The sequence below is a fragment of the Oncorhynchus nerka genome, linkage group LG8 (assembly GCF_034236695.1).
Source record: "Oncorhynchus nerka isolate Pitt River linkage group LG8, Oner_Uvic_2.0, whole genome shotgun sequence".
Taxonomy (NCBI): Eukaryota; Metazoa; Chordata; class Actinopteri; order Salmoniformes; family Salmonidae; genus Oncorhynchus; species Oncorhynchus nerka.
In genome coordinates this window covers 72094937-72122299 of record NC_088403.1, presented here as the reverse complement: position 1 = coordinate 72122299, position 27363 = coordinate 72094937, and the positions used below count along the sequence as shown (strand labels likewise).

Below are 27363 nucleotides of genomic sequence, written 5' to 3'. Positions count from 1 at the left end.
TTAAACCACCTAAAAGGAAGTGATTCCCAAACCTTCCATAACAAAGCCATCACCTACAGAGAGATGGAGAAGAGTAACCAGAACCTGGAGAAGAGTCCCTAACAGACCAGTACAGTGTTAAACCAGACCATCCCCAAGCTGGTCCTGGGGCTCTGTTCACAAACACAAACAGACCCCACAGAGCACCAGGACAGCAACACAATTAGACCCAACCAAATCATGAGAAAACAGAAATATAATTACTTGACACATTGGAAAGAATTAACAAAAAAACAGAGCAAACTAGAATGCTATTTGGCCCTAAACAGAGAGTACACAGTGGCAGAATACCTGACCACTATGACTGACCCAGACTCAAGGAAAGCTTTGACTATGTACAGACTTAGTGAGCATAGCCTTGCTATTGAGAAAGGCCGCCGTAGGCAGACATGGCTCTCAAGAGAAGACAGGCTATGTGCTCACTGCCCACAAAATGAGGTGGAAACTGAGCTGCACTTCCTAACCTCCTGCCCAATGTATGACCATATTAGAGACACATATTTCCCTCAGAATACACAGATCCACCAAGAATTAGAAAACAAATCCAAATTTGATAAACTCCCATATCTACTGGGGGAAATACCACAGTGTGACATCACAGCAGCAAGATTTGTGACCTGTTGCCACGAGAAAAGGTCAACCAGTGAAGAACAAACACCATTGTAAATACAACCCATATTTATGTTGATTTATTTTCCCTTTTGTACTTTAACTATTTGCACATCGTTACAACACTGTATATAGACATAATATGACATCTGAAATGTCTTTATTGTTGTGGAACTTCTGTGAGTGTAATGTTTACTGTTCATATTTATTGTTTATTTCACTTTGTTTTTTATCTATTTGACTTGCTTTGCCAATGTTAACACGTTTCCCATGCCAATAAAACCCCTTGAATTGAAATGAGAGACAGAAACAGACAGACAGAGAGAGAGAGAAAGGAGAGAGAGAGGAGAGAGAAAGAGAGGGGATACTCTCACCGTTCTGGTCTGTCCGTCTGTCTCTCTCTCCTGTAATGGACAGTTCCTGGGGTCCCGCCCCCACCGCTGAATTTGACCAATGAGATCAGCCCTCACAGAGAAACACAGAGATAACCCAGCCTCTTCTCCCTCACAGGCAATCCCCTCGTTCCGCCAGGCCACGCCCTCCTTTCCTTCCACACACATCACCACGGAGATACAGGGCCGGTCGCCTGGCAATGAGGCTCCTCCTGGTTGGGAGCAGGTCTTGTTCTCTGTGTGGTTTTGTCGTGCTCTCTTGGCCCCTCCCTCTCTCTCCTCTTTCTTTTCCTCTATCCTCTCTTCTTCTCTGCTCCTCTTCTTCCTCTCAGAAACGTCATCTCTCCTCTCCTCCCTCTCTTCTCCCCCTTTCTCTCTCCTCTCCTCCCTCTCTCTCTCTGTCTCACTCCTCTCCTCCCTCTCTCTCTCTGTCTCACTCCTCTCCACCCTCTCTTCTCCCCCTTTCTCTCTCCTCTCCTCCCTCTCTCTCTCTGTCTCTCTCCTCTCCACCCTCTCTCCTCCCTGTGTCGTTCTGTTGAGGAGTGATGCCATGGCAGCAGAGGGGCTGAGAATCTGGAGGTCGTTCAGACACAGCTGGATGTACACCCTGGAACACACACACACACGCTTTTATAACAAAGACACACACATTACTTATTACGTGTGTGTGTGTGTGTGTGTGTGTGTGTGTGTGTGTGTGTGTGTGTGTGTGTGTGTGTGTGTGTGTGTGTGTGTGTATGTGTGTGTGTGTGTGTGTGTACCTGCAGTGTCTGTGTGTGATGTAACGGTCCTGGTCCAGGTGTCTGTATGAAGGGAACTCTGATTGGAGGAATCTCTCCATCACCATGGTGAACCTCTGCACACACACCAAGCAACCTGTAGACACACACATTGTAAACATCATCAACACACACACTGAGAACAAGATGGCGCCAACAGACATGGTTGCTCTGATTCTAGCTCCGAAACAACTTTGCAGTATTTTCTATTTTCTTAAGTGTTATTTCTTACATTATCACCCAAAATTATCACCCAAAACATTTTTTTGAGTGTTATTACATACAGCCACAAATAACTTTTGCATATCAGAGCACCAGCATTACAACCAGGACTAAGACTTTCCCGAATTGGCTCCTTTGTTCGTACCCCCCAGGGCACTGTAACGTATCCCAGAGGCTCCAAGACACCGCTGGGGGAGAAGAGGTATTCTGACTCAGGAGGAGGGCACACCATCCACCGCTTCCGAGTATATTACTATCGTACTCTGTTTCACGGAGTCATGGCTCTCTTCAGATATGCTGTCTTTGTCCATACAGCCAGCTGGGTTCTCAGTTCATCGGGCAGACAGGAATAAAGAACTCTCAGGGAAGAGGAAGGGCGGGGTCTATGTTTCATGATTAACTACTCATGGTGTGATTGTAATAACATACAGGAACTCAAGTCCTTTTGTTCACCTGACCTAGAATACCTCACAATCAAATGCCGACCGTATTATCTCCCAAGGGAATTCTCCTTGGTTATAGTCACAGCCGTGTATATTCCCCCTCAAGCCGATACCACGACAGCCCTCAAGGACCTACACTGGACTTTATGCAAACTGGAAACCACATATTCTGAGGCAGCATTTATTGTAGCTGGGGAATTTAACAAAGCAAATTTGAGGAAAGTACTACAGAAGTTCTACATTGACAGTAGTAGCGCTGGTAAAACACTCGACTACTGCTACTCCAACTTCCAGGAAGCCTACAAGGCCCCTCCCCCGCCCTCCCTTCGGCAAATCAGATCACGATTCCATTTTGCTCATCCCTTCCTATAGGCAGAAACTCAAACAGGAAGTACCCGTGCTAAGGTCTATTTAAACGCTGGTCTGACCAATCGGAATCCATCCATCAAGTTTGTTTTGATCAGGCATGGTTTCCTCAGAGAAAAACATCGACTTATATACTGACTGAGTTCATCTTATTCCAGGTTTCCTCAGAGAATAACATCGACTTATATACTGACTGAGTTCATCTTATTCCAGGTTTCCTCAGAGAATAACATCGACTTATATACTGACTGAGTTCATCTTATTCCAGGTTTCCTCAGAGAAAAACATCGACTTATATACTGACTGAGTTCATCTTATTCCAGGTTGCCTCAGAGAATAACATCGACTTATATACTGACTGAGTTCATCTTATTCCAGGTTTCCTCAGAGAATAACATCAACTTATATACTGACTGAGTTCATCTTATTCCAGGTTTCCTCAGAGAATAACATCGACTTATATACTGACTGAGTTCATCTTATTCCAGGTTGCCTCAGAGAATAACATCGACTTATATACTGACTGAGTTCATCTTATTCCAGGTTTCCTCAGAGAATAACATCGACTTATATACTGACTGAGTTCATCTTATTCCAGGTTTCCTCAGAGAATAACATCGACTTATATACTGACTGAGTTCATCTTATTCCAGGTTTCCTCAGAGAAAAACATTGACTTATATACTGACTGAGTTCATCTTATTCCAGGTTTCCTCAGAGAATAACATTGACTTATATACTGACTGAGTTCATCTTATTCCAGGTTGCCTCAGAGAATAACATCGACTTATATACTGACTGAGTTCATCTTATTCCAGGTTGCCTCAAAGAATAACATCGACTTATATACTGACTCGTGACGGAGTTCATCTTATTCCAGGTTGCCTCAAAGAATAACATCGACTTATATACTGACTCGTGACGGAGTTCATCTTATTCCCAATGTGACTATTAAAACCAACCCAATTCAGAAAACTGTGGATAGATGGCAGTATTCGCGTAAAACTGAAAGCGCGAACCACCGCATTTAAAAGGTGACTGGAAGAACACAAATAGTGCAGTTATTTTCTCGGCAAAGAAACAGGCAAAATGACACTACAGAGACAAAGTGGAGTCGCAATTCAACAGCTCAGACACGAGACGTATGTGTCAGGGTCTACAGACAATCACGGATTACAAAGGTAAAACCAGCTACATCACGGACACCGACGTCTTGCTCCCGGACAAGCTAAACAACTTCTTCGCCCGCTTTGAGGATAACACAGTGCCACCGACGCGGCCCGTTAACAAGGACTGTGGTCTCTCGTTATCCCTAGACCCACTTCAATTAGCTTACTGCCCCAATAGGTCTATAGATGAGGCAATAGCACTGCACACTGCCCTATCCCATCTGGACAAGAGGAATACATATGTAAGAATGCTGTGCATTGACTATAGCTCAGGCTTCAACACCATAGTACCCTCCAAGCTCATCCCTGGGTCTGAACCCCGCCCTGTGCAATTGGGACCTGGACTTCCTGATGGGAAGGACCCCACAAGGGTGTGTGCTCAGCCCCCTCCTGTACTCATTGTCCACCCATGACTGTGTGGCCACGCACGCCTCCAACTCAATCATCAAGTTTGCAGATGACACTACAGTGGTAGGCTTGATTACCAACAACGACGAGACGGCCTACAGGGAGGAGGTGAGGGCGAAGGAGTGCAAAGGAAAATAACCTCTCAATCAACATCAACCAAAACGAAGGAGCTGATCGTGGACTTCAGGAAACAACAGAGGGATCACACCCCCATTCACATCGAGAGGACTGCAGTGGAGATAGTCAAATTCCTCGACTGACAAACTGAAATGGTCAGACAGTCTGGTGAAGAACCTCAGGAGGCTGAAGAAATTTGGCTTGTCACCTAAAACCCTCACAACCTTTTACAGATGCACTACTGAGAACATCCTGTCAGGCTTTATCACCACCTGGTACGGCAACTGCACAGCCCGCAACTGCAGGGCTCTCCAGAGGGTGGTGCGGTCTGCATTAACGCATCACTGGGGGCAAACTACCCGCCCTTCAGGACATCTAGAGCACCTGATGTCACAGGAAGGCCAAGAAGATCATCAAGGACATCAACCACCCGAGCCACTGCCTGTTCACCCCGCTATCATCCAGAAGGCGAGGTCAGTACAGGTGCATCAAAGCAGGGACCGAGAGACTGAAAAACAGCTTCTAGCTCAAGTCCATCAGACTGTTAAACAGCCATAACTAGCCGGCTACCACCCAGTTACGTAACCCTGCACCTTAGAGGCTGCTGCCCTATGTACAGAGACATGGAATCACTGGCCACTTTAATAATGACTAGTCACTCTCATCCCTGCACCTTAGAGGCTGCTGCCCTATAGACATGGAATCACTGGTCACTCTCATCCCTGCACCTTAGAGGCTGCTGCCCTATAGACATGGAATCACTGGTCACTCTCTACCCTGCACCTTAGAGGCTGCTGCCCCATAGACATGGAATCACTAGTCACTCTCAACCCTGCACCTTAGAGGCTGCTGCCCCATAGACATGGAATCACTAGTCACTCTCATCCCTGCACCTTAGAGGCTGCTGCCCTATAGACATGGAATCACTGGTCACTTTAATCATGTTTAAATAATGTTTACATAGTCTGGGCACATCTACTCATTCAAAGGTTTTTCTTTATTTTCTACATTGTAGAATAATAGTGAAGACATCAAAACTATGAAATAACACATATGGAATCATGTAGTAACACACACACTGAGAACAAGCCACCCAAATAGCCACCCTTTGCCTTGATGACAGCTTTGCACACTCTTGGCATTTTCTCTCAACCAGCTTCACGAGGTAGTCACCTGGAATACATTTAAACTAACAGGTGTGCCTTGTTTAAAATTAATTTGTGGAATTTATTTCCTTCCTATTTTTGAGACAATCAGTTGTGTTGTGACCAGGTAGGTGTGGTATACAGATGACAACCCTATTTGTGAAAAGACCAAGTCCATATTATGGCAAGATCAAATAAGTAAAGAGAAACGACAGTCCATCATTACTTTAAGACATGAAGGTCAGTCAATACAGAGGTTGATATCTTCACTATTATTCTACAATGTAGAAAATAGTAAAAATAAAGAAAAACTATAGAATGAGGAGGAGTCCAGACTTTTGACTGGTACTGTATATACTGTATTCTATTCTACTGTATTCTATTCTACTGTATATACTGTATTCTATTCTACTGTATTCTATTCTACTGTATATACTGTATTCTATTCTACTGTATATACTGTATTCTATTCTACTGTATTCTATTCTACTATATATACTGTATTCTATTCTACTGTATTCTATTCTACTGTATATACTGTATTCTATTCTACTGTATTCTATTCTACTGTATATACTGTATTCTATTCTACTGTATATACTGTATTCTATTCTACTGTATTCTATTCTACTGTATTCTATTCTACTGTATATACTGTATTCTATTCTACTGTATTCTATTCTACTGTATATACTGTATTCTATTCTACTCTATTCTATTCTACTGTATATACTGTATTCTATTCTACTGTATATACTGTATTCTATTCTACTGTATATACTGTATTCTATTCTAATGTATTCTATTCTACTGTATATACTGTATTCTATTCTACTGTATTCTATTCTACTGTATATACTGTATTCTATTCTACTGTATTCTATTCTACTGTATATACTGTATTCTATTCTACTGTATTCTATTCTACTGTATTCTATTCTACTGTATATACTGTATTCTATTCTACGGTATTCTATTCTACTGTATATACTGTATTCTATTCTACTGTATTCTATTCTACTGTATATACTGTATTCTATTCTATTGTATTCTATTCTACTGTATATACTGTATTCTATTCTACTGTATTCTATTCTACTGTATATACTGTATTATATTCTACTGTATTCTATTCTACTGTATATACTGTATTCTATTCTACTGTATTCTATTCTACTGTATTCTATTCTACTGTATTCTATTCTACTGTATATACTGTATTCTATTCTACTGTATTCTATTCTACTGTATATACTGTATTCTATTCTACTGTATTCTATTCTACTGTATATACTGTATTCTATTCTACTGTATTCTATTCTACTGTATATACTATATTCTATTCTACTGTATTCTATTCTACTGTATATACTGTATTCTATTCTACTGTATTCTATTCTACTGTATTCTATTCTACTGTATATACTGTATTCTATTCTACTGTATATACTGTATTCTATTCTACTGTATTCTATTCTACTGTATTCTATTCTACTGTATATACTGTATTCTATTCTACTGTATATACTGTATTCTATTCTACTGTATTCTATTCTACTGTATATACTGTATTCTATTCTACTGTATATACTGTATTCTATTCTACTGTATTCTATTCTACTGTATTCTATTCTACTGTATATACTGTATTCTATTCTACTGTATTCTATTCTACTGTATATACTGTATTCTATTCTACTGTATTCTATTCTACTGTATATACTGTATTCTATTCTACTGTATTCTATTCTACTATATATACTGTATTCTATTCTACTGTATTCTATTCTACTGTATATACTGTATTCTATTCTACTGTATTCTATTCTACTGTATATACTGTATTCTATTCTACTGTATTCTATTCTACTGTATTCTATTCTACTGTATATACTGTATTCTATTCTACTGTATTCTATTCTACTGTATATACTGTATTCTATTCTACTGTATTCTATTCTACTGTATATACTGTATTCTATTCTACTGTATTCTATTCTACTGTATATACTGTATTCTATTCTACTGTATTCTATTCTACTGTATTCTATTCTACTGTATTCTATTCTACTGTATATACTGTATTCTATTCTACTGTATTCTATTCTACTGTATTCTATTCTACTGTATATACTGTATTCTATTCTACTGTATTCTATTCTACTGTATTCTATTCTACTGTATATACTGTATTCTATTCTACTGTATTCTATTCTACTGTATTCTATTCTACTGTATATACTGTATTCTATTCTACTGTATTCTATTCTACTGTATTCTATTCTACTGTATTCTATTCTACTGTATTCTATTCTACTGTATATACTGTATTCTATTCTACTGTATTCTATTCTACTGTATTCTATTCTACTGTATATACTGTATTCTATTCTACTGTATTCTATTCTACTGTATTCTATTCTACTGTATATACTGTATTCTATTCTACTGTATTCTATTCTACTGTATTCTATTCTACTGTATATACTGTATTCTATTCTACTGTATTCTATTCTACTGTATTCTATTCTACTGTATATACTGTATTCTATTCTACTGTATTTTAGCCAAAGCCACGCTGACATTGCTTGATCTAATATTTACATTACGTAAAAAAATTTGGGGTCACTTAGAAATGTCCTTGTTTTCCATGAAAACATAGATGAAATTAGTTGCAAAATGAATAGGAAATACAGTCAGGACGTTGACAAGGTTATAAATAATGACTTTTAATTGAAATAATAATTGTGTCCTTCAAACTTTGTTTTCGTCAAAGAATCCTCCATTTGCAGCAATTACAGGCTTGCAGACCTTTGGCGTTCTAGTTGTCAATTTGTTGAGGTGATCTGAAGAGATTTCACCCCATGCTTCCTTTGGCTTCTAGTTGTCAATTTGTTGAGGTGATCTGAAGAGATGTCACCCCATGCTTCCTTTGGCTTCTAGTTGTCAATTTGTTGAGGTAATCTGAAGAGATTTCACCCCATGCTTCCTTTGGCCTTCTAGTTGTTAATTTGTTGAGGTAATCTGAAGAGATGTCACCCCATGCTTCCTTTGGCTTCTAGTTGTCAATTTGTTGAGGTGATCTGAAGAGATGTCACCCCATGCTTCCTTTGGCGTTCTAGTTGTCAATTTGTTGAGGTGATCTGAAGAGATGTCACCCCATGCTTCCTTTGGCTTCTAGTTGTCAATTTGTTGAGGTGATCTGAAGAGATGTCACCCCATGCTTCCTTTGGCCTTCTAGTTGTCAATTTGTTGAGGTGATCTGAAGAGATGTCACCCCATGCTTCCTTTGGCCTTCTAGTTGTCAATTTGTTGAGGTGATCTGAAGAGATGTCACCCCATGCTTCCTTTGGCCTTCTAGTTGTCAATTTGTTGAGGTGATCTGAAGAGATGTCACCCCATGCTTCCTTTGGCGTTCTAGTTGTCAATTTGTTGAGGTGATCTGAAGAGATGTCACCCCATGCTTCCTTTGGCGTTCTAGTTGTCAATTTGTTGAGGTGATCTGAAGAGATGTCACCCCATGCTTCCTTTGGCTTCTAGTTGTCAATTTGTTGAGGTGATCTGAAGAGATGTCACCCCATGCTTCCTTTGGCTTCTAGTTGTCAATTTGTTGAGGTGATCTGAAGAGATGTCACCCCATGCTTCCTTTGGCTTCTAGTTGTCAATTTGTTGAGGTGATCTGAAGAGATGTCACCCCATGCTTCCTTTGGCGTTCTAGTTGTCAATTTGTTGAGGTGATCTGAAGAGATGTCACCCCATGCTTCCTGAAGCACCTCCTGATGGGCACTTCCTATGTATCATACAGACAAGCTGCTCCCACAACAGCTCAATAGGGTTGAGATCCGGTGACTGTGCTGCCTACTCCACTATAGACAGAATACCAGCTGACTGCTGGCTCCCTAAATAGTTACCATACGGCCAAGCTGCTCCCACAACAGCTCAATAGGTTGTAGGAGGAAATTGGCTCATAATTAAGCGGTGTCCACAGGATATGGCATGATGTTGCAAAATGGAGTGATATCCTTCCTTCTTCAAGATCCCTTTGACCCGGTACAAATCTCCCACTTTACCAGCTCAACGCCCCCCAGACCATCACATCGCCTCCACCAGGCTTCACAGTTCACTCCTCCAGACCATCACATCGCCTCCACCAGGCTTCACAGTTCACTCCTCCAGACCATCACATCGCCTCCACCAGGCTTCACAGTTCACTCCTCCAGACCATCACATCGCCTCCACCAGGCTTCACAGTTCACTCCCCCAGACCATCACATCGCCTCCACCAGGCTTCACAGTTCACTCCTCCAGACCATCACATCGCCTCCACCAGGCTTCACAGTTCACTCCCCCAGACCATCACATCGCCTCCACCAGGCTTCACAGTTCACTCCTCCAGACCATCACATCGCCTCCACCAGGCTTCACAGTTCACTCCTCCAGCATCTTTTCATTTTTTCTGCGTCTTGGCCATAGTGGAGTTTGGAGTTTGACTGTTTGAGATTGTGGACAGGTGTCTTTTATACTGATAAGAAGTTCAAACAGGTGCCATTAATACAGGTAACGAGTGGAGGACAGAGGAGCCTCTTAAAGAAGAAGATACAGGTCTGTGAGAGCCAGAAATCTTGCTTGTTTGTAGGTGACCAAATACTTATTTTCCACCATAATTTGCAAATAAATTAATTAAAAGTCCTACAATGTGATTTTCTGGATTTTTTTTCTAATTTTGTCTGTCATAGTTGAAGTGTACCTATGATGAAAATTATAGGCCTCTCTCATCTTTTTAAGTGGGAGAACTTGCACAATTGGTGGCCGATTAAATACTTTTTGCCCCACTGTAGGTAAATATTCCATTAAAAATCAGCCGTTTCCAGCCACAATAGTCATTTACAACATTAACAATGTCTACACTGTATTTCTGATCAATTTAATGTTTTTTAAATGGACAAAAAAATGTGCTTTTCTTTTAAAAACAAGGACATTTCTAAGTGACCCCAAACCTTTAAATGGTTGTGGATAGAGAGATAAGAACAGAGAGAACTAATAATACTATATTTATATATATTTCTTAATTCCATTCTTTCACTTTTAGATGTGTGTTTTGTTGTGAATTGAATATTACTTGTTGGAACACAAGCATTTAGCTACACCCGTTTTAACATCTGCTAAATATGTGTATGTGACCAATAACATTTGATTATGAACACACACACACACACACACACACCTCACCTATCCAAGCAGTGTTGTTGGCAGCTCTCTGACCACCCGAGTCATCATCGCCAGTCTCCACGGCAACACAGGTCACGGCGCCGGTCTGGTCTCTCAGGCGGAGTGTGTGTGTTCCAGGGAGCTCCAACACTCCGACCAGCAGTAGGGGTCGGGGCTGACTGTCCTGCCCCAGAGAGAGGCCTACGGACCAGGCTATAGATGGGTTCAGCTCAGCCTGAGTCAGGGAACTACCACAGGCTGGGAGTAGAGAGGAGAGAGACAGAGACGACCAGCCCTCTTTCTCCATCACACACACACAGTCTGACACCGACACGTACTCACACACTGGAGAACTCACAGAGTACTGGAGAGAGAGAGAAGAGAGAGAGAGAGAGAGAGAGAGAGAGACAGACAGACAGACAACCTTAGCACACAGGGGGACAAACAGCATTCCCTCCCTCATATGCCCCTCCAAGGCACAACTATGACAACATAACCAACAAAAACGGGTCACAACTCCTGCAGCTCTGTCGCACGCTGGGTATGTACATAGTCAACGGTAGGCTTCGAGGGGACTCCTATGGTAGGTCCACCTATAGCTCATCTCTTGGCAATAGTACTGTAGACTACTTTATCACTGTGTGTTCACAGTCAGCCCACTGACACCCCTATCAGACCACAGCAAAATCACAGTCTACTTGAACAGAGCAATACTCATTCATGAGACATCAAAACATTTCACTGGAATAGTGAAGATGTAAACTTGGCAGTAGAAAACCTAAACAGGATATTCTTCCCTATCAAACCTAAACAGTTCAAGTAGACAACCTAAGACAGAGAGAGAGAGACAGAGAGAAGCCCTTGAATTTAATTGAGAGAGAGAGAGAGAGAGACAGAGAGAGACAGAGAGAGAGAGAGAGGCAGAGAGAGAGAGACAGAGAGAGAGACAGAGAGAGACAGAGAGAGAGACAGAGAGAGACAGAGAGAGAGAGAGAGAGAGACAGAGAGAGACAGAGAGAGAGAGAGAGAGAGAGAGAGACAGAGAGAGAGACAGAGAGAGACAGAGAGAGACAGAGAGAGAGAGACAGAGAGACAGAGAGAGAGACAGAGAGAGAGACAGAGAGAGAGAGAGAGACAGAGAGAGACAGAGAGAGAGAGAGAGAGAGAGACAGAGAGACAGAGAGAGAGACAGAGAGAGAGACAGAGAGAGAGAGAGAGACAGAGAGAGATATGAGTCAACAATATGATTTGAAACAGTTAAGTGTTTGTACCTCAGTGAGGGGACAGTGGTGTGGCTCCTGTAGCATCTCTCTGTAGATGTCTCTCCTCCCTCCTCCCTTCTCTGACGTTACCACACACTCAAACAGCCTCCTAGCCACCACATACACGCACTCCTCTTTCACCCAGCGAGGGACCAGTCTGAGAGAGAGAGAATCACACAGAGACAGAGAGAAGAGAGGTTAAATCACAGAGAGAGAGAGAAGAGAGGTTAAATCACACAGAGAGAGAAGAGAGGTTAAATCACAGAGAGAGAGAGAAGAGAGGTTAAATCACAGAGAGAGAAGAGAGGTTAAATCACAGAGAGAGAAGAGAGGTTAAATCACAGAGAAAGAGAGAGAAGAGAGGTTAAATCACACAGAGAGAGAGAAGAGAGGTTAAATCACAGAGAGAGAGAGAGAAGAGAGGTTAAATCACATAGAGAGAGAAGAGAGGTTAAATCACAGAGAGAGAGAGAAGAGAGGTTAAATCACAGAGAGAGAGAGAAGAGAGGTTAAATCACAGAGAGAGAGAAGAGAGGTTAAATCACACAGAGAGAGAGAAGAGAGGTTAAATCACAGAGAGAGAAGAGAGGTTAAATCACAGAGAGAGAGAAGAGAGGTTAAATCACAGAGAGAGAGAGAAGAGAGGTTAAATCACAGAGAGAGAAGAGAGGTTAAATCACAGAGAGAGAGAGAAGAGAGGTTAAATCACAGAGAGAGAAGAGAGGTTAAATCACACAGAGAGAGAAGAGAGGTTAAATCACAGAGAGAGAGAAGAGAGGTTAAATCACAGAGAGAGAGAGAGAAGAGAGGTTAAATCACACAGAGAGAGAAGAGAGGTTAAATCACAGAGAGAGAGAGAAGAGAGGTTAAATCACACAGAGAGAGAGAGAAGAGATGTTAAATCACAGAGAGAGAGATCACACAGAGAGAGAGAGGTTAAATCACAGAGAGAGAGAGAGAGAGGTTAAATCACAGAGAGAGAAGAGAGGTTAAATCACAGAGAGAGAAGAGAGGTTAAATCACAGAGAGAGAGAAGAGAGGTTAAATCACAGAGAGAGAGAGAAGAGAGGTTAAATCACAGAGAGAGAGAAGAGAGGTTAAATCACAGAGAGAAGAGAGGTTAAAGGTTAAATCACAGAGAGAGAGAAGAGAGTTAAAGAGAAGAGAGGTTAAAACAGAGAGAGAAGAGAGGTTAAATCACAGAGAGAGAGAGGTTAAATCAGAGAGAGAGAAGAGAGGTTAAATCAGAGAGAGAGAGAGAGAGAAGAGGTTAAATCACAGAGAGAGAGAAGAGAGGTTAAATCACACAGAGAGAAAGAGGTTAAATCACACAGAGAGAGAGAGAGAGGTTAAATCACACAGAGAGAGAAGAGAGGTTAAATCACAGAGAGAGAGAGAGAGAGAGAAGAGAGGTTAAATCACACAGAGAGAGAGAGAAGAGAGGTTAAATCACACACAGAGAGAGAAGAGAGGTTAAATCAGAGAGAGAGAGAGAGAAGAGAGGTTAAATCACAGAGAGAAGAGAGAGAGAGAGAGAGAGGTTAAATCACACAGAGAGACAGAGAGAGAGAAGAGAGGTTAAATCACAGAGAGAGAGAAGAGAGGTTAAATCACAGAGAGAGAGAAGAGAGGTTAAAGAGAGAGAAGAGAGGTTAAATCACACAGAGAAGAGAGTTAAATCACAAGAGAGAGAAGAGAGGTTAAATCACAGAGAGAGAAGAGAGGTTAAATCACAGAGAGAGAGAGAGAGGTTAAATCACACAGAGAGAAGAGAGGTTAAATCACAGAGAGAGAGAGAAGAAGAGGTTAAATCAGAGAGAGAGAGAGAAGAGAGGTTAAATCACAGAGGTTAAATCACAGAGAAGAGAGGTTAAATCACACAGAGAGAGAAGAGAGGTTAAATCACAGAGAGAGAGAGGTTAAATCACAGAGAGAGAGAAGAGAGGTTAAATCAGAGAGAGAGAAGAGAGGTTAAATCACAGAGAGAGAGAAGAGAGGTTAAATCACACAGAGAGAGAAGAGAGGTTAAATCACAGAGAGAGAGAAGAGAGGTTAAATCACAGAGAGAGAGAAGAGAGGTTAAATCACAGAGAGAGAAGAAGACAGAGAGAGAGAAGAAGAGAGGTTAAATCACAGAGAGAGAGAAGAGAGGTTAAATCACAGAGAGAGAGAAGAGAGAGAGAGGTTAATCACAGAGAGAAGAGAGGTTAAATCACAGAGACAGAGAGAGAGAGAAGAGAGGTTAAATCACACAGAGAGAGAAGAGAGGTTAAATCACAGAGAGAGAGAAGAGAGGTTAAATCAGGTTAAATCACACAGAGAGAGAAGAGAGGTTAAATCACAGAGAGAGAGAAGAGAGGTTAAATCACACAGAGAGAGAAGAGAGGTTAAATCACAGAGAGAGAGAGAAGAGAGGTTAAATCACAGAGAGAGAGAAGAGAGGTTAAATCACACAGAGAGAGAAGAGAGGTTAAATCACAGAGAGAGAGAAGAGAGGTTAAATCACAGAGAGAGAGAGAGAAGAGAGGTTAAATCACAGAGAGAGAGAGAAGAGAGGTTAAAGAGGTTAAATCACAGAGAGAGAGAAGAGAGGTTAAATCACAGAGAGAGAGAGAAGAGAGGTTAAATCACAGAGAGAGAGAGAAGAGAGGTTAAATCACACAGAGAGAGAGAAGAGAGGTTAAATCACAGAGAGAGAGAAGAGAGGTTAAATCACAGACAGAGAGAGAAGAGAGGTTAAATCACAGAGAGAGAAGAGAGAGAGAAGAGAAGAGGTTAAATCACAGAGAGAGAGAAGAGAGGTTAAATCACAGAGAGAGAGAAGAGAGGTTAAATCACAGAGAGAGAGAGAAGAGAGGTTAAATCACAGAGAGAGAAGAGAGAGGTTAAATCACAGAGAGAGAGAAGAGAGGTTAAATCACACAGAGAGAGAGAGAGAAGAGAGGTTAAATCACAGAGAGAGAGAGAAGAGAGGTTAAATCACAGAGAGAGAGAAGAGAGGTTAAATCACAGAGAGAGAAGAGAGGTTAAATCACAGAGAGAGAGAAGAGAGGTTAAATCACAGAGAGAGAGAAGAGAGGTTAAATCACAGAGAGAGAGAAGAGGTTAAATCACAGAGAGAGAGAAAGAGGTTAAATCACAGAGAGAGAGAAGAGAGGTTAAATCACAGAGAGAGAGAAGAGAGGTTAAATCACAGAGAGAGAGAAGAGAGGTTAAATCACAGAGAGAGAGAAGAGAGGTTAAATCACAGAGAGAGAGAAGAGAGGTTAAATCACAGAGAGAGAGAAGAGAGGTTAAATCACAGAGAGAGAGAGAAGAGAGGTTAAATCACACAGAGAGAGAGAAGAGAGGTTAAATCACAGAGAGAGAGAGAGAAGAGAGGTTAAATCACAGAGAGAGAAGAGTTAAATCACAGAGAGAGAAGAGAGTTAAATCACACAGAGAGTTAAATCACAGAAGAGAAGAGGTTAAATCACAGAGAGAGAAGAGAGGTTAAATCACAGAGAGAGAAGAGAGGTTAAATCACAGAGAGAGAGAAGAGAGGTTAAATCACACAGAGAGAGAAGAGAGGTTAAATCACAGAGAGAGAGAAGAGAGGTTAAATCACACAGAGAGAGAGAAGAGAGGTTAAATCACAGGTTAAATCACAGAGAGAGAGAAGAGAGGTTAAATCACAGAGAGAGAGAGAGAGGTTAAATCACACAGAGTTAAAGAAGAGAGGTTAAATCACAGAGAGAGAGAAGAGAGGTTAAACAGAGAGAGAGAAGAGAGGTTAAATCACACAGAGAGAGAGAGGTTAAATCAGAGAGGTTAAATCACAGAGAGAGAAGAGAGGTTAAATCACAGAGAGAGAGAGAAGAGAGGTTAAATCACACAGAGAGAGAGAAGAGAGGTTAAATCACAGAGAGAGAGAAGAGAGGTTAAATCACAGAGAGAGAAGAGAGGTTAAATCACAGAGAGAGAGAGAGAGGTTAAATCACAGAGAGAGAGAGAAGAGAGGTTAAATCACAGAGAGAGAGAGAAGAGAGGTTAAATCACAGAGAGAGAGAAGAGAGGTTAAATCAGAGAGAGAGAGGAGAGAAGAGAGGTTAAATCACAGAGAGAGAGAGAAGAGAGGTTAAATCACAGAGAGAGAGAAGAGAGTTAAATCACAGAGAGAGAAGAGAGGTTAATCACAGAGAGAGAAGAGAGGTTAAATCACAGAGAGAAGAGAGGTTAAATCACAGAGAGAGAGAGAGAGAAGAGAGGAGAGAAGAGAGGTTAAATCACAGAGAGAGAAGAGAGTTAAATCACAGAGAGAAGAGAGGTTAAATCACAGAGAGAGAAGAAGAGAGGTTAAATCACAGAGAGAGAAGAGAGGTTAAATCACAGAGAGAGAGAAGAGAGGTTAAATCACAGAGAGAGAAGAGAGAGAAGAGAGGTTAAATCACAGAGAGAGAGAAGAGAGGTTAAATCAGAGAGAGAGAGAGAGAAGAGAGGTTAAATCACACAGAGAGAGAAGAGAGGTTAAATCACACAGAGAGAGAAGAGAGGTTAAATCAGAGAGAGAGAGAGAGAAGAGAGGTTAAATCACACAGAGAGAGAGAGAAGAGAGGTTAAATCACAGAGAGAGAGAAGAGAGGTTAAATCACAGAGAGAGAGAAGAGAAATCACAGAGACAGAGAAGAGAGGTTAAATCACAGAGAGAGAGAAGAGAGGTTAAATCACAGAGAGAGAGAGAAGAGAGGTTAAATCACAGAGAGAGAGAAGAGAGGTTAAATCACAGAGGTTAAATCACAGAGAGAGAAGAGAGGTTAAATCACAGAGAGAGAGAAGAGAGGTTAAATCACAGAGAGAGAGAGAAGAGAGGTTAAATCACAGAGAGAGAAGAGAGGTTAAATCACAGAGAGAGAGAGAAGAGAGGTTAAATCACAGAGAGAGAGAGAAGAGAGGTTAAATCACAGAGAGAGAGAAGAGAGGTTAAATCACAGAGAGAGAGAGAGAAGAGAGGTTAAATCACAGAGAGAGAGAAGAGAGGTTAAATCACACAGAGAGAGAGAGAGAGAGGTTAAATCACAGAGAGAGAGAAGAGAGGTTAAATCACAGAGAGTTAAATCACAGAGAGAGAGAGAGGTTAAATCACAGAGAGAGAGAAGAGAGGTTAAATCACACAGAGAGAGAGAAGAGAGGTTAAATCACAGAGAGAGAGAGAAGAGAGGTTAAATCACAGAGAGAGAGAGAGAGAGAAGAGAGGTTAAATCACACAGAGAGAGAGAAGAGAGGTTAAATCACAGAGAGAGAGAAGAGAGGTTAAATCACAGAGAGAGAGAGAAGAGAGGTTAAATCACAGAGAGAGAGAGAGAGAGAAGAGAGGTTAAATCACAGAGAGAGAGAAGAGAGGTTAAATCACAGAGAGAGAGAGAAGAGAGAGAAGAGAGGTTAAATCACAGAGAGAGAGAAGAGAGGTTAAATCACACAGAGAGAGAGAAGAGGTTAAATCACAGAGAGAGAAGAGAGGTTAAATCACAGAGAGAAGAAGAGGTTAAATCACAGAGAGAGAAGAGAAGAGAGGTTAAATCACAGAGAGAGAGAGAGAGAGAGAGGTTAAATCACAGAGAGAGAGAAGAGAGGTTAAATCACAGAGAGAGAAGAGAGGTTAAATCACAGAGAGAGAAGAGAGGTTAAATCACAGAGAGAGAGAAGAAGAGGTTAAATCACAGAGAGAGAGAGAAGAGAGGTTAAATCACAGAGAGAGAGAAGAGGTTAAATCACAGAGAGAGAGAAGAGAGGTTAAATCACAGAGAGAGAAGAGAGGTTAAATCACAGAGAAGAGAGGTTAAATCACAGAGAGAGAGAGAAGAGAGGTTAAATCACAGAGAGAGAGAAGAGAGGTTAAATCACAGGTTAAATCACACAGAGAGAGAAGAGAGGTTAAATCACAGAGAGAGAGAGAGAGAGAGGTTAAATCACAGAGAGAGAGAAGAGGTTAAATCACAGAGAGAAGAGAGGTTAAATCACAGAGAGAGAGAGAAGAGAGGTTAAATCACACAGAGAGAGAGAAGAGAGGTTAAATCACACAGAGAGAGAAGAGAGGTTAAATCACAGAGAGAGAGAAGAGAGGTTAAATCAGAGAGAGAGAGAAGAGAGGTTAAATAAATCACAGAGAGAGAAGAAGAGAGGTTAAATCACAGAGAGAGAGAAGAGAGGTTAAATCACAGAGAGAGAGAGAGAAGAGAGGTTAAATCACAGAGAGAGAGAGAGAGAGGTTAAATCACAGAGAGAGAGAAGAGAGGTTAAATCACAGAGAGGAGAAGAGAGGTTAAATCACAGAGAGAGAGAAGAGAGGTTAAATCAGAGAGAGAAGAGAGGTTAAATCACAGAGAGAAGAAGAGGTTAAATCACAGAGAGAGAAGAGAGGTTAAATCACAGAGAGAGAGAAGAGAGGTTAAATCACAGAGAGAGAGAGAGAAGAGAGGTTAAATCACAGAGAGAGAGAGAAGAGAGGTTAAATCACACAGAGAGAGAGAAGAGAGGTTAAATCACAGAGAGAGAGAGAGAAGAGAGGTTAAATCACAGAGAGAGAGAGAAGAGAGGTTAAATCAGAGAGAGAGAAGTTAAATCACAGAGAGAAGAGAGGTTAAATCACAGAGAGAGAGAAGAGAGGTTAAATCACAGAGAGAGAGAAGAGAGGTTAAATCACAGAGAGAGAGAAGAGAGGTTAAATCACAGAGAGAGAGAAGAGAGGTTAAATCACAGAGAGAGAAGAGAGGTTAAATCACACAGAGAGAGAGAAGAGAGGTTAAATCACACAGAGAGAGAAGAGAGGTTAAATCACAGAGAGAGAAGAGAGGAGAGAGAGAAGAGAGGTTAAATCACACAGAGGAGAGAGAGAGAGGTTAAATCAGAGAGAGAAGAGAGTTAAATCACAGAGAGAGAGAAGAGAGGTTAAATCACACAGAGAGAGAAGAGAGGTTAAATCACAGAGAGAGAGAGAAGAGGTTAAATCACACAGAGAGAGAAGAGAGGTTAAATCACAGAGAGAGAAGAGAGGTTAAATCACAGAGAGAGAGAAGAGAGGTTAAATCACAGAGAGAGAGAAGAGAGGTTAAATCACAGAGAGAGAGAAGAGAGGTTAAATCACAGAGAGAGAGAAGAGAGGTTAAATCACACAGAGAGAGAGAAGAGAGGTTAAATCACACAGAGAGAGAAGAGAGGTTAAATCACAGAGAGAAGAGAGGTTAAATCACAGAGAGAGAGAAGAGAGGTTAAATCACAGAGAGAGAGAAGAGAGGTTAAATCACAGAGAGAGAGAAGAGAGGTTAAATCACAGGTTAAATCACAGAGAGAGAGAGAGGTTAAATCACAGAGAGAGAGAAGAGAGGTTAAATCACAGAGAGAGAGAAGAAGAGGTTAAATCACAGAGAGAGAAGAGAGGTTAAATCAGAGAGAGAAGAGAGGTTAAATCACACAGAGAGAAGAGGTTAAATCACAGAGAAGAGAGGTTCACAGAGAGAGAGAGAAGAGAGGTTCACAGAGGTTAAATCACAGAGAGAGAGAAGAGAGGTTAAATCACAGAGAGAGAGAGAAGAGAGGTTAAATCACAGAGAGAGAGAAGAGAGGTTAAATCACAGAGAGAGAAAAGAGGTTAAATCACACAGAGAGAGAAGAGAGGTTAAATCACAGAGAGAGAGAAGAGAGGTTAAATCACAGAGAGAGAGAAGAGAGGTTAAATCACAAGAGAGGTTAAATCACAGAGAGAGAGAAGAGAGGTTAAATCACAGAGAGAGAGAAGAGAGGTTAAATCACACAGAGAGAGAGAAGAGAGGTTAAATCACACAGAGAGAGAGAGAAGAGAGGTTAAATCACAGAGAGAGAGAGAAGAGAGGTTAAATCACAGAGAGAGAGAAGAGAGGTTAAATCACAGAGAGAGAGAAGAGGTTAAATCACACAGAGAGAGAGAAGAGAGGTTAAATCACAGAGGTTAAATCACAGAGAGAAGAAGAGAGGTTAAATCACAGAGAGAGAGAAGAGAGGTTAAATCACACAGAGAGAGAAGAGAGGTTAAATCACAGAGAGAGAGAAGAGGTTAAATCAGAGAGAGAAGATAGGTTAACACAGAGAGAGAGAAGAGAGGTTAAATCACACAGAGAGAGAGAGAAGAGAGGTTAAACACAGAGAGAGAGAGAGTTAAACTACACAGAGAGAGAGAAGAGAGGTTAAATCACACAGAGAGAGAGAAGAGAGGTTAAATCACACAGAGAGAGAAGAGAGGTTAAATCACACAGAGAGAGAGAGGTTAAATCACACAGAGAGAGAAGAGAGGTTAAATCACAGAGTTAAATCACACAGAGAGAGAAGAGAGGTTAAATCTCCTGGTTAAATCTCCAGAGAGAGAGAGAAGAGAGGTTAAATCACTGTCTCACACAGAGAGAGAGAAGAGAGGTTAAATCCCAGAGAGAGAGAAGAGAGGTTAAATCACACAGAGAGAGAAGAGAGGTTAAATCACAGAGAGAGAGAGAAGAGAGTCACACAGAGAGAGAGAAGAGAGGTCTCCTACCTGTTCTCCTCAGAGAGAGAGAAGGAGAGGTTAAATCCAGTCTCCTACAGAGAGAGAGAAGAGAGGTCTCCTAAACCTGTCTCCTCCCAGTCTCCTCCCACTACTGTCTCCTACCAGTCTCCTAAACCTGTCTCCTCCCAGTCTCCTCCCAGTCTCCTCCCTGTCTCCTCCCTGTCTCCTACCTGTCTCCTCCCAGTCTCCTCCCAGTCTCCTCCCAGTCTCCTACCTGTCTCCTCCCAGTCTCCTCCCAGTCTCCTACCTGTCTCCTAGAGGTTCTCCAGAGAGAGAGAAGAGAGGTCTCCTCCCGGTCTCAGAGAGAGAAGAGGTCTCCTACCGGTCTCCTACCTGTCTCCTACCTGTCTCCTACCTGTCTCCTCCCAGTCTCCTCCCAGTCTCCTCCCAGTCTCCTCCCCAGTCTCCTACCTGTCTCCTACCTGTCTCCTCGGTCTCCTCCCGGTCTCCCCGGTCTCCTCCCTGTCTCCTCCCTGTCTCCTACCTGTCTCCTACCTGTCTCCTCCCAGTCTCCTCCCAGTCTCCTCCCAGTCTCCTCCCAGTCTCCTCCCAGTCTCCTCCCAGTCTCCTCCCTGTCTCCTCCCTGTCTCCTCCCTGTCTCCTACCTGTCTCCTACCTGTCTCCTACCGGTCTCCTCCCGGTCTCTACCTGTCTCCTCCTGTCCCCCTCCCCGGTCTCCCTGTCTCCTACCAGTCTCCTACCTGTCTCCTCCCTGTCTCCTCCCAGTCTCCTCCCAGTCTCCTCCCAGTCTCCTCCCTGTCTCCTCCTGTCTCCTACCGGTCTCCTCCCGGTCTCTACCTGTCTCCTCAGTCTCCTCCCAGTCTCCTCCCAGTCTCTGTCTCCTCCCAGTCTCCTCCCTGTCTCCTACCTGTCTCCTCCCTGTCTCTACCTGTCTCCTCCCGGTCTCCTCCAGTCTCCTCCCCGGTCTCCTACCTGTCTCCTACCAGTCTCCCCTGTCTCCTCCCAGTCTCCTCCCAGTCTCCTCCCAGTCTCCTACCCCGTCTCCCCCAGTCTCCTCCCTGTCTCTCCTGTCTCCTCCCTGTCTCCTACCTGTCTCTCCTCCCGGTACACCTGTCTCTCCCGGTCTCCTCCGGTCTCCTACCGGTCTCCACCAGTCTCCCAGTCTCCTCCTAGTCTCCTCCCAGTCTCCTCCCAGTCTCCTCCCCAGTCTCCTCCCAGTCTCCTACCTGTCTCCTACCCTGTCTCCCTCCTGTCTCCTCCCGGTCTCCTCCCTGTCTCCCTGCCGGTCTCCTACCTGTCTCCTACCTGTCTCCTCCCGGTCTCCTCGGTCTCCTACCTGTCTCCTACCGGTCTCCTACCTGTCTCCTCCCGGTCTCCTCCCCGGTCTCCTACCGGTCTCCTACCTGTCTCCTCCCGGTCTCCTCCCCGGTCTCCTACCGGTCTCCTACCCCGGTCTCCTCCCAGTCTCCTACCGGTCTCCTACCTGTCTCCTCCCGGTCTCCTACCAGTCTCCTACCAGTCTCCTCCTGTCTCCTCCCTGTCTCCTCCCTGTCTCCTCCCGGTCTCTACCGGTCTCCTACCCTGTCTCCTACCTGTCTCCTACCGGTCTCCTCCCGGTCTCCCTACCTGTCTCCTCCCGGTCTCCTACCGGTCTCTACCGGTCTCCTCCCGGTCTCCTACCGGTCTCCTCCCGGTCTCCTCCCGGTGTCCTGAGTCTCCTACCAGTCTCTCCTACCTGTCTCCTCCCTGTCTCCTACCTGTCTCCTCCCTGTCTCCTACCTGTCTCCTACCTGTCTCCTCCCTCCTACCTGTCTCCTCCCTCCTACCCTGTCTCCTACCTGTCTCCTCCCCTCCTACCTGTCTCCTACCTGTCTCCTACCTGTCCCCTACCTACCTGTCTCACCTACCCTGTCTCATCCCCCTCCCTGCCTGTCTCCACCACCTGTCTCCTGCCTACCTGTCTCCTACCAGTCTCCTACCAGTCTCCTACCAGTCTCCTACCTGTCTCCTACCTGTCTCCTACCTGTCTCCTACCTATCTCCTCCCTGTCTCCTCCCTGTCTCCTACCTGTCTCCTACCTGTCTCCCTACCTGTCTCCTCCCTGTCTCCTCCCTCCTACCTGTCTCCTCCCTCCTACCTGTCTCTACCTGTCTCCTCCCTCCTACCTGTCTCCTACCTGTCTCCTACCTGTCCCCTACCTACCTGTCTCCTACCTGCCTGTCTCATCCCTCCTACCTGTCTCCTACCTACCTGTCTCCTACCAGTCTCCTCCTCCTACCTGTCTCCTCCCTCCTACCTGTCTCCTACCTGTCTCATCCCTGTCTCCTCCCTGTCTCCTCCCTCCTACCTGTCTCCTCCCTCCTACCTGTCTCCCTACCTGTCTCCTCCCTCCTACCTGTCTCCTACCTGTCTCCTACCTGTCTCCTCTCTCCTACCTACCTGTCTCCTACCTACCAGTCTCCTACCAGTCTCCTACCAGTCTCCTACCAGTCTCCTCCCCTGTCTCCTACCAGTCTCCTCCCTGTCTCCTACCAGTCTCCCCTGTCTCCTCCCTGTCTCCTCCTGTCTCCTCCCTGTCTCCTCCCTGTCTCCTACCTGTCTACTACCTGTCTACTACCTGTCTCCTACCAGTCTCCTCCCTGTCTCCTCCTGTCTCCTCCTGTCTCCCCTACCTGTCTCCTACCAGTCTCCTACCAGTCTCCTACCAGTCTCCTCCCTGTCTCCTCCCTGTCTCCTCCCTGTCTCCTACCTGTCTCCTACCTGTCTCTTAGAGCTCTGCAGCAGTGACAGAGCCACAGGTACTGAGACACGCCCAGATTCCTCTCCCAGTAGCCACGGCAGCGGGGCGTCGCTAGGCGGTCGACCTCTGACCCCAGGCGGCTGAAGGAAGTGACACGCAGACTGGAGTGTAGACACACGCAGAGCATGCAGGGATGGAAGTGAGGGAGGGGCGGTACAGGAAATGGACATCATGGAGTTCTATCTCCGCCCCGGACGCAGGCCACGCCTCTGCAGTGGCTGATAGGCCAAACACAGGCCCACCTTCCCGTCAATCACATAGAGCCCCGCTGCCGCACTCAGGACACTGGTCAGCACACCCTATCAGGGAGAAGGAGGGCTCAGGATGGAAACTCTTGACATCCAGGTGTATAGATGTTAACCTATAATACTCAGAGATAAACGAACAAACAAAAATCACCTTGTAGCTGATAGCCTTGGAGAGTTTGGGCCTCAGGATGGGAGAGGGGTCTGGGTCTGGTCCAGCGCCCCGTCTCTCTGGGAGAGGACACCCAGGTACTACTGCAGTCAGACAGCGGTGGATCTAACCCCACAGGGTCTGGTCAGCGCCCCGTCTCTCTGGGAGAGGACACCCAGTACTACTGCAGTCAGACAGCGGTGGATCTAGCCCCACAGGGGTCTGGTCCAGCGCCCCGTCTCTCTGGGAGAGGACACCCAGTACTACTGCAGTCAGACAGCGGTGGATCTAACCCCACAGGGTCTGGTCAGCGCCCCGTCTCTCTGGGAGAGGACACCCAGTACTACTGCAGTCAGACAGCGGTGATCTAACCCCACAGGGTCTGGTCCAGCGCCCCGTCTCTCTGGGAGAGGACACCCAGTACTACTGCAGTCAGACAGCGGTGGATCTAACCCCACAGGGTCTGGGTCTGGGTGTGCTTGTCCCAATGTGGGTGGATCAGACAGGTCCTGGATCAGTGTGTCAGGAAGCAAAGTGAGAGAAGACTGACTCGTTGCACACAGAACCCTGTTCCCAGACCAGCCTTGCAGTGCACACACACGCAGCCCCCGAAACAACACACACTCCCTCCCACACACACACACTGCCACCACAGACAGCACGGCTCCTAAACAAGAGAGACAGAGTGAAAGGTTAAAATGATACATTACCCATACACCCCTCTCCCCTCACTGTGACCAGTAATGGTAGTGTCTCTCTCTCTCTCTCTCCTCACTGTGACCAGTAATGGTAGTGTCTCTCTCTCTCCTCACTGTGACCAGTAATGGTAGTGTCTCTCTCTCTCTCCTCACTGTGACCAGTAATGGTAGTGTCTCTCTCTCTCCTCACCGTGACCAGTAATGGTAGTGTCTCTCTCTCTCCTCACTGTGACCAGTAATGGTAGTGTCTCTCTCTCCTCACTGTGACCAGTAATGGTAGTGTCTCTCTCTCTCCTCACTGTGACCAGTAATGGTAGTGTCTCTCTCTCTCTCTCCTCACTGTGACCAGTAATGGTAGTCTCTCTCTCTCTCCTCACTGTGACCAGTAATGGTAGTGTCTCTCTCTCTCCTCACTGTGACCAGTAATGGTAGTGTCTCTCTCTCTCCTCACTGTGACCAGTAATGGTAGTGTCTCTCTCTCTCTCCTCACTGTGACCAGTAATGGTAGTGTCTCTCTCTCTCTCTCCTCACTGTGACCAGTAATGGTAGTGTCTCTCTCTCTCTCTCCTCACTGTGACCAGTAATGATAGTGTCTCTCTCTCTCTCTCTCCTCACTGTGACCAGTAATGGTAGTGTCTCTCTCTCTCTCTCTCTCCTCACTGTGACCAGTAATGGTAGAGTCTCTCTCTCTCCTCACTGTGACTAGTAATGGTAGTGTCTCTCTCTCTCCTCACTGTGACCAGTAATGGTAGTCTCTCTCTCTCCTCACTGTGACCAGTAATGGTAGTGTCTCTCTCTCTCCTCACTGTGACTAGTAATGGTAGTGTCTCTCTCTCTCCTCACTGTGACCAGTAATGGTAGTGTCTCTCTCTCTCTCTCCTCACCGTGACCAGTAATGTAGTGTCTCTCTCTCTCTCTCCTCCTGTCTGTGTAATGGTAGTGTCTCTCTCTCTCCTCACTGTGACCAGTAATGGTAGTGTCTCTCTCTCTCTCTCCTCACCGTGACCAGTAATGGTAGATAGTCTCTCTCTAGTCTCTCTCCTCACCGTGACCAGTAATGGTAGTGTGTCTCTCTCTCTCCTCACTGTGACCAGTAATGGTAGTGTCTCTCTCTCTCCTCACTGTGACCAGTAATGTAGTGTCTCTCTCTCTCTCTCTCCTCACTGTGACCAGTAATGGTAGTGTCTCTCCTCACTGTGACCAGTAATGCAGAGTCTCTCTCTCCTCACTGTGACCAGTAATGGTGTCTCTCTCTCTCTCCTCACTGTGACCAGTAATGGTAGTGTCTCTCTCTCCTCACTGTGACCAGTAATGATAGTGTCTCTCTCTCCTCACTGTGACCAGTAATGGTAGTGTCTCTCTCTCTCCTCACTGTGACCAGTAATGGTAGTGTCTCTCTCTCTCCTCACTGTGACCAGTAATGGTAGTGTCTCTCTCTCTCTCTCCTCACTGTGACCAGTAATGGTAGTGTCTCTCTCCCTCTCTCCTCACTGTGACCAGTAATGGTAGTGTTTCTCTCTCCTCACTGTGACTAGTAATGGTAGTGTCTCTCTCTCTCCTCACTGTGACCAGTAATGATAGTGTCTCTCTCTCTCTCTCCTCACTGTGACCAGTAATGGTAGTGTCTCTCTCTCTCTCCTCACTGTGACCAGTAATGGTAGTGTCTCTCTCTCTCTCCTCACTGTGACCAGTAATGGTAGTGTCTCTCTCTCTCTCTCTCTCCTCACTGTGACCAGTAATGGTAGTGTCTCTCTCTCTCCTCACTGTGACCAGTAATGGTAGTGTCTCTCTCTCTCCTCACTGTGACCAGTAATGGTAGTCTCTCTCTCTCCTCACTGTGACCAGTAATGGTAGTGTCTCTCTCTCTCCTCACTGTGACCAGTAATGGTAGTGTCTCTCTCTCTCCTCACTGTGACCAGTAATGGTAGTGTCTCTCTCTCTCCTCACTGTGACCAGTAATGGTAGTGTCTCTCTCTCTCCTCACTGTGACCAGTAATGGTAGTGTCTCTCTCTCTCCTCACTGTGACTAGTAATGGTAGTGTCTCTCTCTCTCTCCTCACTGTGACCAGTAATGTAGTGTCTCTCTCTCTGTGACCTAATGGTAGTCAGTAATGGTAGTGTCTCTCTCTCTCCTCACTGTGACCAGTAATGGTAGTGTCTCTCTCTCCACTGTGACCAGTAATGGTAGTGTCTCTCTCTCCTCACTGTGACTAGTAATGGTAGTGTCTCTCTCTCTCCTCACTGTGACCAGTAATGGTAGTGTCTCTCTCTCCTCACTGTGACCAGTAATGGTAGTGTCTCTCTCTCTCCTCACTGTGACCAGTAATGGTAGTGTCTCTCTCTCTCCTCACTGTGACCCAGTCTCTCTCTCTCCTCACTGTGACCAGTAATGGTAGTGTCTCTCTCTCTCTCTCCTCACTGTGACCAGTAATGGTAGTGTCTCTCTCTCTCTCTCTCCTCACTGTGACCAGTAATGGTAGTGTCTCTCCTCACTGTGACCAGTAATGGTAGTGTCTCTCTCTCTCTCCTCACTGTGACCAGTAATGGTAGTGTCTCTCTCTCTCTCTCTCCTCACTGTGACCAGTAATGGTAGTGTCTCTCTCTCTCCTCACTGTGACCAGTAATGGTAGTGTCTCTCTCTCTCCTCACTGTGACCAGTAATGGTAGTGTCTCTCTCTCCTCACTGTGACCAGTAATGGTAGTGTCTCTCTCTCTCCTCACTGTGACCAGTAATGGTAGTGTCTCTCTCTCTCCTCACTGTGACCAGTAATGGTAGTGTCTCTCTCTCTCTCCTCACTGTG

The 27363-nt window shown here is 44.6% G+C and overlaps 1 protein-coding gene across 1 annotated transcript in view; it reads right to left on the bottom strand.

Moving 5' to 3' along the window:
- The window catches only part of LOC135572738 (CST complex subunit CTC1-like), a 79692-nt gene that overhangs the window by 39200 nt on the left and 13129 nt on the right, over positions 1 to 27363 (bottom strand). Inside the window, 10 exon segments of the mRNA XM_065021174.1 lie at positions 1023 to 1647; positions 1802 to 1916; positions 10919 to 11261; positions 12169 to 12316; positions 23429 to 23615; positions 23618 to 23662; positions 23665 to 23767; positions 23868 to 23990; positions 24323 to 24478; positions 24481 to 24531. Of these exon segments, the coding sequence (XP_064877246.1) occupies positions 1023 to 1647; positions 1802 to 1916; positions 10919 to 11261; positions 12169 to 12316; positions 23429 to 23615; positions 23618 to 23662; positions 23665 to 23767; positions 23868 to 23990; positions 24323 to 24478; positions 24481 to 24531 (1896 nt within the window).